Source organism: Falco cherrug, chromosome 5, assembly GCF_023634085.1.
Source record: "Falco cherrug isolate bFalChe1 chromosome 5, bFalChe1.pri, whole genome shotgun sequence".
Classification (NCBI taxonomy): domain Eukaryota; kingdom Metazoa; phylum Chordata; class Aves; order Falconiformes; family Falconidae; genus Falco; species Falco cherrug.
In genome coordinates, this window is record NC_073701.1 from 55,374,321 (window position 1) to 55,385,783 (window position 11,463).

The window sequence follows — 11,463 nt, forward strand, 5'->3', positions numbered from 1 at the left end:
TAACAAATCCATTCTGCAGTACTCTAGCCTTCTCATAACCCCTGGCTCATCCTGACTTCCCCAGAAAAAGTAGGTATTTAGCACCTTCAGACCCTTAGATTTCAGGGTTTCCCCAATATTTCCTAATAATTATTTAGAACTAAGAGACTAAGGACTAAAAGCAACACATACTTTTCTTTGGTTAATGTTTTCTAGTGAAAATGGCCTTAATTTTCAAAAGTTTAATACCATAAAGAGTCTTTTCTGTGTAAAATAGATGCAGGGCAGAAAGGCCACTGCATTAGAAACATAACATCTTAAACGCAGTGGGGTTTTACCACTTCAGTTTATACAGAATACAGGTACAATCTAGTCCTTAAAACACTCCTTTCAACAGACATTTTTGAACTAGACTATGCACATACACAGCAGTGCAGGACTGAGAAGTATTGCCACTCCCTGGGTTGGATTATTTACTCACCTACAACTTGGATCATTATTTATCCCAGGAGCAGGTAGATGGAATCTACCCACAGGATGTTTATATCCAGTTTCCACAGGTGTAAACAGGGATGCAGGGTGCATCTCAGGAGAGACTTAGCCCTACCCTGCTGGAGAGCCCAGGTGTGGTGGGTTGACCTTGGCTGGCTACCAGGCACCCACCCAGCCACTCTCTCACTCCCCTTCCTGTTGACACAGACAGGATCTCCTGTACCTTCTCAGGAGAAGTCTGGTCTCTATAGACCCAAAAACGGTCTAGCTACTGCTAGAGGCTGTGGCATATGCTACTGACAGTGCCCAAAACCTTGGCGCTCCAGAGAAACACCTTCAAATCTCAAGTGGGATACAAGATATAAGGCACAAAATACAAAACTCACAGAAGAAATTATTTCAGCTTTACCAAACAGGAAACAGCTGTATGCTAGTGAACAGTTGTTTCACAGAAAGCAGTCTAGTACCTCAGTATCTTGAATGCCTTTCCTCTTTCAAAGAATACATTTCAATTTCTTTTCCTTCTTCCTTTCTTGACTCTCTCCTCTCCTCCCTTCCCCTTCCCAGACTTAGGAAATCCCCAGAAAAAAGTATTCTGCTGGAATAAAGGTAGCAAGTATTTAGTACTTTCCTGGATGCGTCAATGGAAACTTCTAAGAACATGTATACTTAAAAACAAAAGAGAACACTGAAAAAATATGTTAGAATGTGCTCATTTGTTCCCCTCATAAAATATTGGAAATTCTGGAGAAACTGTGTTTTTTTGCCACAAATAACTTCTATCCTGCTTCTCTTTGCAGCACTACTGTGGGCAATGGTGTTGTTGCTCTATGGGCTACAGAAGAAATACTCATGTTTTTTCCTGCCCTTTCTCATCATATAAAGAGCTGCCTGGCAGAGGGACAGTAACTGCCCTGGTTTCCACAGAGGATGATAAGAACAGTGAGTAACAGGCAGCTGTAACCAAACACCTCTGAGGGATACAAAAACCAACGGGACTGTAATACCAAAAGAAGACATTTTCTCTAGGATGCTGAGTATATCCATTTTTTCCCCAACTCATAAAAGACTAGGGGGTTGAAACTCCTTCCTAAGCTTAGGCTGCTGGTTGAAATCCTGCTCTTCATCTGCAGATGTGCATACGTATCTAAATATCCACAGCCATAAGGCTGGAGTGCCAATGTTTTTATTGACTGTACACACAGATGAACTTGTAAGGAGTAGTTAGATGAGATTATAAAATCTCCAAATGCAGAGTCTCTCAGCTTTAACACTTGTTTGACCCATGAACATCTGAAAGTTAACACACTGTTATAGGGACAGAGTGGTGCAATGACGTGACTTTAACCGTTCAGGTATTTCACTTACAAATTATGTTTCATCTAACAGGAACTCAGTAATTCAGCCAAGAGGAGAAGGAATGATGGGTTAAACAGCTTTGCTGCTGCTCAGAAGGGATTTTGTCCTGCAAGTTGCATCAAGGGGAACACTTATTTATGTTGTCTTTAAGCCTGTGACTCCACATCAGTGTTACAATCATCTTTTCCTAATGAGCTACCTGTAGGCAGCAAAGGAGGGAGAGGAGAGCACAAGAAAGGAGGGCAAGGTTCAGTCTAATATCTCAATCCTCCTTTCCCAAAAAGAGGTAGTAAATTTTATCATGGACAGCAAGCGAAGCTGGCAGAGAAACATCACAGGAAATATCGTCCCAAACCACACTAATTATTTCTAGGTACTTAAATGCCAACCCTTGGTGTACAAAGTCGTTTCCTCTGTAAAGCCGAACTGGAACACCAAAGACCTTCAGCAAGTCACTTAGCCTTTGTGACTAAGTTTTGTCTCTCTGCATTCCCTTCCCTCTCTAAAAGAAGAGGTGAAGTGTTTCCTGAACTCAAAGGCTTTGTGAGGACAGCAAAAAAAATCACAAGGGCCTCAGACAACACCTCAAAGCCAAACAAGTTCTGTAGTCAGAAAGAGTATTTTAAAACAACCAAAACCACAACCAAATTGGTGAAGCTGCAATTAGCTGAATTATACAACCAATTTACACTGAATGTTTGAAGGTAAATATTGTTTCATCTTTACCAAGCTCTTTATTGCACGAAGTCCACGTCCGGATTTTAAAAATGACTTAATTTCATCCATCGTTTTTCTGTTACATTGATTTCTTTTCTGTATCCGCCACAACGTATGCTAACGTGTTTCAGCTTTATGCAAATTTAGCATACATTGTCAGCATGTCAAATCGTGCATCTGTTTCTTCAGAAAAACATGTCATTCTTATCTTTTCAATGAAAGAACCCAAAGGGATCCAATACACTACAGAGCTGTATGGTTTTGCAATTAAACTTGATAAAATTAAGACTACAGGAGACAATTATTATTTACCAGAACTACAAATGAAGCATGCGCGTTCAGTAAATAGACATCAATGAATAACCTGTAGCGTACGTCCATAAACTGAAGGGAGCCGAAAGAAAATTGCATCCGAACTACCGCCAGGTTAAGTTTTATTGAAAGCAAAGGCAACCGGTGTCTTCCCCGCGGGCTCCGGGTGGCCGCTCCCGCCTCACACGGGCCCGCCGCGTCCTCCAGCGCCCGGGACACCCGGCGCCACCGCGCACGCCACAACCCCGCCTTTAAGCACGCGTTCCCCGCGACGGGGCCGCGCGTCCCGCCGCCCCCCGAGCCCTGCCCGCCGGTCCTGCCGCCCGCCGCCCCAGCCCGCCGCCCCCCGAGCCCTGCCCGCCGGTCCTGCCGCCCGCCGCCCCAGCCCGCCGCCCCCCGAGCCCTGCCCGCCGGTCCTGCCGCCCGCCGCCCCAGCCCGCCGCCCCCCGAGCCCTGCCCGCCGGTCCTGCCGCCCCCGAGCCCTGCCCGCCGCCCCGGCACCCTGCGGGCTCCGGGCGCTGCCCGCGCGGCGTGGGCGTGGGGCACGGCGGCAGGCGACCCGCACCTGGGGGCGCACCGGCACCCTCGGAGAGGGTCTCCCCGACTATTCCACAGCCAAACCACCTGTCCGGTTTTAAAGAGCCGCCCCTCGCCTCGTCTCTGCACCTACCCGTCCCGTTGCCTGCCAGGTGAAGTTCATGGCGTGAATGCCGACGGGGATGGCGGGCATCCTCTGTTGGGCTTTCCTGAAGTCGTGGGTGAACGGGGCCATCTTCCCCTCGGACACGATCAGGATGTCCTCCTCGAAGCCTGCGAAAGGCAAAGGGGCGCGATGGGCGGCAGCCCCGCCGGGCCCGACTCCCGCCCGCTGCTCAGCCGGCCGGGGCAGCGGCCCCGCTTACCGATGAGGACCCGCGCTTGCTGGGCATCGATCCACATGTAGAGCGTGTCGGGCTGCCGCGGCGCGGCCCGCAGGCTGCAGAGGCTGAGCGCACCGCAGAGCAGCGCGGCGCACAGCCGCCCCGCCGGGGCCATGCTCCGCGCACCGCCCGCCGCGCCCGGGGCTCGCCGGCTGCCGCTGCCGCTCCGGCCGCGCCTGCCCTCTGCCGCTGCGCGCCCGCAGGCGCGGGGCGGCCCCGCCGGCGGCGGCGGGAGGGGGGCGCGGAGCGGGGCGGGCACGGGGAGGGCGGCGTGCGGCGTCGCAGCCGCGCACGGCCGCCGGCGGGCAGCCGGGAGCTCGGTGCTCGCAGGCTGCTGCAGGCGTGCGCCTTCCCCAGCTCCGATGGGCGGCGGCGCGACGTGCAGCGACGGGGTAGCCGGCGGTCGGCCCCCCGCTCCCCCGGGCACGGTGCGTGACCCACGCCTCCTCCGCCCCGGGGGACGTGCCGTGGGGCCGTCGTGCCCGGCACATGCTGCGCACGAGGTGCGATGCGGTGCGGCACGTCCGCCCCGTCCCGCTGCTCGCCCGCAGGGGCAGCGACGGCACCCCGGCAATGCCGTCGGCACCGCCACGGGCACAAACGCATCGGTGAAGCAAGCAAGCCTGTGCGCCGCGGCCGCCTGGCACACGCGGCGCTGGGGCTGGGGGAGCTCCAGCAGAGCGGCAGGGGGGTGCAACCGGGCAGGGGCTCCCAGCGGGATCCGGCACAGCCGGGCCGCAGAGCAGCGCGGCAGCGACGGCGCGTCCCGGCGCTGGGGTGCTGCGCGGTGCGGGTGACAAGGTGCCAGAGGGAGAAAAGGCTTTCACCTTGCGTGTGTCCCATGGTCTCGGGAACAGTGGTGATGCTGAAAGACACTGAAGTGTTGCCATTTACGCAGAAACTGGAACGGGGTCGATGTAGAAACTTAGTACAGCTGAAAGAATTTTACGTTCAAAAAGTTATTTAAACAGAATCATGCCCTTTAAAGGAAGAAAAAAAATACTGTTTCTATATTTTTCAGATTCTTTCATAAGAAAAGACCAAGTCTTACTTAAAAAAAAAAAAAACAAACCTAAATCTGACCAGGGTAGATACAGTTTGAGTAAAACCCCCAAGTTTCTGTCTGTAATGTTCTGGAAGGAGCCGAAGGGTATTTTCTGCCTGTGAATGCTGCCTTGGGTGCTGCTGTGCTCCATCCCATGACTGCAAAAGTTACCTCTGGATTAACTGCCTGAAACAGAATTCTTCGGGTCATGGGAAACACCATGAAGTTGGTCTTGCTTTTCCAGACAGATTTATATGAGCTGGATTTGCCATGTCGGCTTACACACAGGGAAAGGTACTGAGCTCTGTCATTATTTCGCTTTTTCATGCCCCAGGAGCACAGCCGAACTGGTAATGATTTTTGTACGCAGAAGATTTATGCTTCAACACATTAACTAACCTCACCCTCCCACTGACGTACTGAACTGCCCGTTTTCCTCCTCTCCCTCCTCCTGCCGCTGGCTGACGTTACAAACGCCGCCTCGCGTGCTGTCCCGGCGCAGGTACCCCGCCGTGTTCTGTCCCTCGGCCCGCTCGGGGGTTTATTGTCAAACCCCCCAGGGCAGCACACGTGCGCGCCAGGGAGAAACGCGCGTACTGACACACCGCGTGCATGCGTACGTGTCAGAAATACCCTGTAACTATGAAGCGCGCCGTGAGAACACCGCCTCTACATTTTCCATATGCAAGTGCACGTAAGGCACCCGTGCGCCCGCCAGCACTTGCAGGCGCCTTCCTTCCAGTGCACCGCGTTCTGCGGGTGGGGAGCTGGCGCGCGGGGACGGAGCGGCTCGCGCAAGTTCATCCGAGGAAGATGCGGCCGGGATGCAGTGCTCCTGCATCCGCAGGTGCTGCCCTAGAAACCTGCCCAGCCGGAAAAGCTCAAGCTCCAAAAGCTGGAGTCAGCCTACGTACCCTTAACAGAAATGCCCCACCTCTAGACCCTTGTTAGATAAGGGTGATTATTTACTATCTTTTTATTATTTATCATTATTTATTTTGTATAAAGTTTCATCTTACGCACTCCCCTGCGCTTGCCCCTAACCGACTACCTACGGTTCGAAGGGTAACCGCGGGTCAGGTTGCTCCCGAATTCCCGCCCCCTGGCCGGTGCTTTCCTTCCGCCCCGCCCGCCCCGGGGGAGCGGCCCCCCCGCGCCGGGCGGGACACCGGGACACCGCCGAGACACCGCCGGGACACCGCCGGGACACCGCCGGTGCGAGGCTGCCCTCTGCCGGCCGCCGGCGGCCCCCGCAAGCCCCGGGGCGGGACGGCTGCCACAGCTCCCGCTCCCTTCCCGCGCCGCCCCCCGGCTCCAGCGGCGGGCCGGGGGTCTTGTCCCGCAGGCTGCACTGCCAGGGGCCTTCCTGAATAATCTAATAAACAGGGAGAGACACTGGCATTCGATCGATGTTCCTAAAAAAAAACCATGCCGAATAAAGTTACGTCATGTGGAGTTTTGAGGTAGTATAGGACAACAGCTGTTAATTATTTTGGAAATTTGCTACTAATGGATGTGATTTTAGAAAGCAGAAAAAATATTTTGATTTGAAGAATTAAATGCGATTAATTTTTCCTAGCTTAGAAGTACACAATTTTAAGTTTGCTACTAAAGAGAAATGCAGTGGGGGAAAAATAATATCTGAACTATAAAGCTTTTAGGAAGAGGTTAAAATGGGTCCTTAATATAGGTAAGCATTTTGTGTGTTCCAAATATGATTCAAGTTGTTATTTTTCACGTAAAGACGCTTTCTTAAGATCTAGCAAAGGAAGAGAATTTAACTACCAAGTAATGACACTGGAACATAATTTCTGAAACTATGAGGGTATCATATAAACACCCCTTAGTAAAAAAATGCAGTTGTGATCAGCTGACTTTCTGCAGAAATCAGGAGCGTGCAGTGGCTGAAATGCTGTTCAGTACCTGCAGTAGGGCCCACCCAGCCTGTGCACCTCTGTGCCCGTTGGCACGCTGCGGGTCTTTTCAGCAACATCTGCCGAGGTTCCATGAGCCCTGCGTTAGTGCCGAGCCTGGCCTGTGGTACCGCAGGGTCCATTCGCCTGAGTTCCTCTCTGTTGTAGTATTGTACCACGATGAGATTCATTGAGGATACGGTTTGCAAAGCTTGTGTTCATGCTGCCTGCTTGCATTCAACGTGAAGATCTAGGTAAAAGCTTGTTATATTTCTTCTCGATCCCTTATTTAAATGTCTCTTTCTTCTAATTCACATGATGTATTTCAGGGAATAACAGTCACTTTTTAAGTGAGTTGAGAGCACTATGAGAGTGGAATGGAATATACTTGGAAGAGCCAACATTTTGTGGTTCTTTGTTTAATTAAATGAAAAACATACATGAAAACAGAACTACATTGTGAATGTGGCTTCAAGATCCATTAACTTTCCTAGGAATGCACATACATTTGTAGCCTGCTCTGACATTCATTGCAAATGACAGTATTCCCCTGATGACAGCCTTGGAATGAATTAACGAATGGATGGTTTGAATGATGGTATATCTGGGGAGGGATACGGAAGACAGTGCCTGATGCCCATCAATCATCAATTATGAGTAATATAAAAATAGGGAGAAAAATGCATAAATAATAACAGTAATGGGCATAAATATGGCCTGAGGTGGTAATTTTCATCCCCAAGGTTATACATGCTGCTTTACCTCAGGTGTACAGAAACAGTAAATAAAGATTTTATTTATTTGTTTCTTTGTGGTGAACACCAGTAGATAATAACCAACACCTGCACAATTTAAATAAGGAAGAAGATGCCAAATTGCAACAGGATTTTCAAAAGTGCTCAGCCTTCACTGGGTTTATTCACTGAAGTGAATCACAAAATTTGTGCCAGTTTCAGCAGAAACAAAGTTTATTCATTGGGAATTAGATCCCCTTAAATTTTTGCTGGTTAGGCCAAAACAACCAGCATCAAGAGCTGAGGGTGGGGTGGGGGGTGGGGGGGTGGAGGATGGGGATCATAGAACTGTTTTTATTAGAAAAGTCAGTTTTGCTGGAATTGGAATACGTTGAAGTTTCTGAAATTTCAAATGGGAAATCAAAGGCTCCACATTCAGTTATTCTGAATATAACATTACTATTATTTGTTTTAGAACATGGTCTATATTGTAGCATTAAAAATTATCTTAAAGCAACAATCAAGGTTGTAACATCACACACTCTAGAGGCAGGAGAGGTCCCCTATTTTATGTCATTTATGATACAGTTATTTATCTGTTCTCTTTCTTTTCCTACAATATTCCTGGCTCATCCGTTGGAGAGCATGGAATTAGTCTGGCTTTGAACCAAGCTGGGTACCGAAGATGACAAATTATTTTTAGAGCCATTGCCTCCTTTGTTGCTGAAGTTGAAAAGTGTATAGCAAATGAGACAGGAGCTTGCAGAAGTAAAAATTACCACATCACTAAAGAAACTAGAGAGAGATGTCCTTGTCCTTGTTTCTGTCACACTCCTATGTGGCAATAGGCAAGTTACTTCATTCTTTTTCCCAGGTGGTCACCTATTTTTGTTCTTCATTTCAGGGTGCCTGACATCAGCTCTTTGGTCTTGTCTGCGGAATACCAGAATAGAGGTAGGTTATTGCAGAGATGGTGCAAAAAGGTATGGTTCTATCTTTAAAAAGGATAGTATAGCGAGAAGATCAAGGCCAGATGATGAAGACTGAAGAAAATGAAGTATCAAGTAGGCATTACTTGTTTTCTGCAACTGTATTATTAGCTACCACCTTATGATGCAAGAACATGTGTTACATGCACACTCATCGTTCTGGGAGTTTTAAAAGTTTTTGCATCATTGAATTTGCAATGTTTTAAATGCTGGGGTTTTTTTTATAATGCATGTGCCATTTCTCAGTTTTTAAAAAAGCAGATCTAACCTTCTTTTAAACTGCAGTAGCAAATCACACTGCTTTAACTTAATTAGTCTTTATTGTAATTTTCATTATCTTAATAGATTGTAGTAAATTTAGACTTTAATAATTTCATTTTTAAAAGGAACAGTGTACACTAATGATTTTATCAATTAATCCCAAAATTTATCATTGCTATGAGCCTGAAGGCATCACTTCCCAGCTCTCTCACAGTGACATGTCTTCTAACTTTGCTTCAAGCTGCAAGTTCCATTTCTGAAATGGATTTTGTGTTTAACTGAGCAATGTGAATACTTGGTTCAAAACAACTCTCAGACCAAAGTAATTCTAAACAAAGTAGATTCTTTGTTGTTGTATATTTTTATAAATAATTTCCATGCAAGTACATTTTTAATAGTTTCAGTTTTCTCAAATCTTGATTATCATTGAAAAGTATATTTCATTGAAAAATGTATACCATGAAAATTAGATGTCCCTAAAACACCAAAAAACATACTAGTTGCATTAGTTTAGGATTAACATAATTCATTGTACCTTTCCCATTCATAAGATTAGCAATTAGACTAAAATTAATTTATCCAAGTTGCTTTGAAGTATTTACTTGTGAAATATTCTCAGAAATAATTAAAAGGAAAACTTCATATGGGAATACATATATATGAAAAACTATTTCTATGAGTTTCCTTTTATTGCTTGTATTTATGAAGCTTCTGTACTACTTTTCAGTGAATGAAGAGAACTTTACCACCTCCCCCAGGTATTTTGTCCCACGCTGTTTGACAGAGGATGGGACATTGCCTAGAAATGGCAGCATTAGTTAGCGTAGGTGGGTGGCCCAGGGTCTGGTGGCCCGTACCAGCTCTTCTGCAGAGGAAGCAAAAATCCTGTTTAATTGTGTCATTCTGTTTACCAGGGTGGATTTATGGGGTGAAACAAAGGGCAGCCATTTGCTCTGGTTTCATTGGAGCAAAGCTCCCTGAGGGGATGCTCCAGCTCAGAACTGGAGCTCAGCACCTCTTGCAGCCAGGCAGCACTATGTGGAGCGCCCGACACTAGCTCACAGTGTGGACCTGGGACACCACCTACCACAGGGTCTCATCTTCGAGCAGTGCTGGAGGCTGCCAGGAGGCTGACAGGCTGTTTCAGGCACTGGGTTTAGCCTGTTCTCAGACACAATGAATTCCAGAGGCTAACTGGCCATTCTGGGGCTGAAGAGGATATTTTCTCCCAGTTTTAAATTGCCTTATTTTATTTTCCATGAGCATTCCCTTGTTCTGCAGACGAAGGAAACCCTTATCCTTCTGCTCTCCGTTACTTAGTGCTCTAAATATTATCATTACTTGAGTTGCTTGTCCCTTCCCTCTGGTGCACATCCTTGCTTTCTCTGTATCAGATCTCTTCCACGCTCCTGGTCATTCTTCTTCCCTTTCTCTGGCTGTACATTACCTTTGCAATACTCTTTTTGGAGGTATGTCAGCAAGTGCCATTCACAAGGCCACACCATTAGTTTTTCTTGAGAACATTGGTTTATGTTTTAGCTTGTCTTCCTATGCAAATGACATCTATACAATGTTTGCAATGTCTGTGAACTAATTAGTTGATTTCTACCAATTTTGACAGTTAAGTATAGGTGTCAAAGCTTATTTAATACCTTATTGCAAATAGTTAGCAGCAAAGCAGAAAGAAAAGAGGCAGCCTCTAAATGTCCTGTCTGTGGCAGAACTGCAGCCTGTCCTCATGCATTATTTCATATAACAGAATTACTTTTCCCTAGATGTCCCCAAATGTAGGGGGAACTTCAGCTGGAGTTACCTTCTCAAACAGAAAATCAATCAGTCATGAGGTGCAAACTGTAGTAATCCAGTCTGTGTTAGATTCAGTACCCTCTGAGATTGCTGGTACTGTTCAGTATCCCACTTCCGCATAACCTAACTCTCCTTTAGGTCTTTTTCGACAGACTCAGTTACTTATGCCTATTTGGGGCAAATCTTCTTGGATCTTGTGAAGAAGTACTGGGATTTATTTTTTCCACTCTAGTGAACATTATTTTATGCTAAGAAACACTAAATTTAGTGGGGGTTTAGAGAGAAAGCTAGAAGATCTTAGCAAAACAAAAGGAGAAGAAAGGAGAGAAGAGTGGATGCAATTAAGTTTCTACCTTAGAAATGACAGAGAACATGAATAAGAGCTGACAGAAATTAATCCTTCACAAAATTATTCTTGTATTGTAGCAAATGAAGCAATCTCTTTTATTGAAGTTACTTACCTGCAATACCAGCTTCAGAGGACTTAACATCTACAGCTATTGGAGGAGATACTGGGCAGATTTGATAAATATTGCTCACTGAAAAGGAACGAAAGGTATGAGAGATGTATGATTTGTTGCTGAATGTGGCTGCCCACAAAGCCTTTGATGCATATGTCATACACTGGAGATTAAAAGCTCAAATTCTGCGACTATGGGATCATGCGAGCTTCTTTGATAACCCATCAAGTGGTCTGTGACTTGCCTAGCAAGAAAACTTTAAGCACTTACAGAATCAAAGTTAAAACTAGAGATACCATCACCATTTCTCACAGAAATAATAAAAAAAGCAGGTCAAAATCTTTTAGGAACATTCTTGGGAAACTATAGCCAATGTCTGAAAAGACCAGCAGAGTGACAATGCCTTAGAAGCAGAAAGACAAAATGTATACTGTCCATCCCATGTTAGGGAAGAATAGACATGGGCGGGATTATA

The 11,463-nt window shown here is 46.8% G+C and overlaps 1 protein-coding gene across 1 annotated transcript in view; it reads right to left on the reverse strand.

Moving 5' to 3' along the window:
- WIF1 (WNT inhibitory factor 1) overlaps window positions 1-4,156 on the reverse strand; it is a 43,485-nt gene extending 39,329 nt beyond the window's left edge. Inside the window, exons 1-2 of the mRNA XM_005444078.4 lie at window positions 3,762-4,156; window positions 3,530-3,669 (exon numbers count right to left, since the gene is read on the reverse strand). Coding sequence (XP_005444135.4) covers window positions 3,530-3,669; window positions 3,762-3,894 — 273 coding nt within the window. The 5' untranslated portion in view covers window positions 3,895-4,156. The remainder of the gene's footprint in view (window positions 1-3,529; window positions 3,670-3,761) is intronic.
- Between the last annotated feature and the right edge of the window lie 7,307 nt (window positions 4,157-11,463).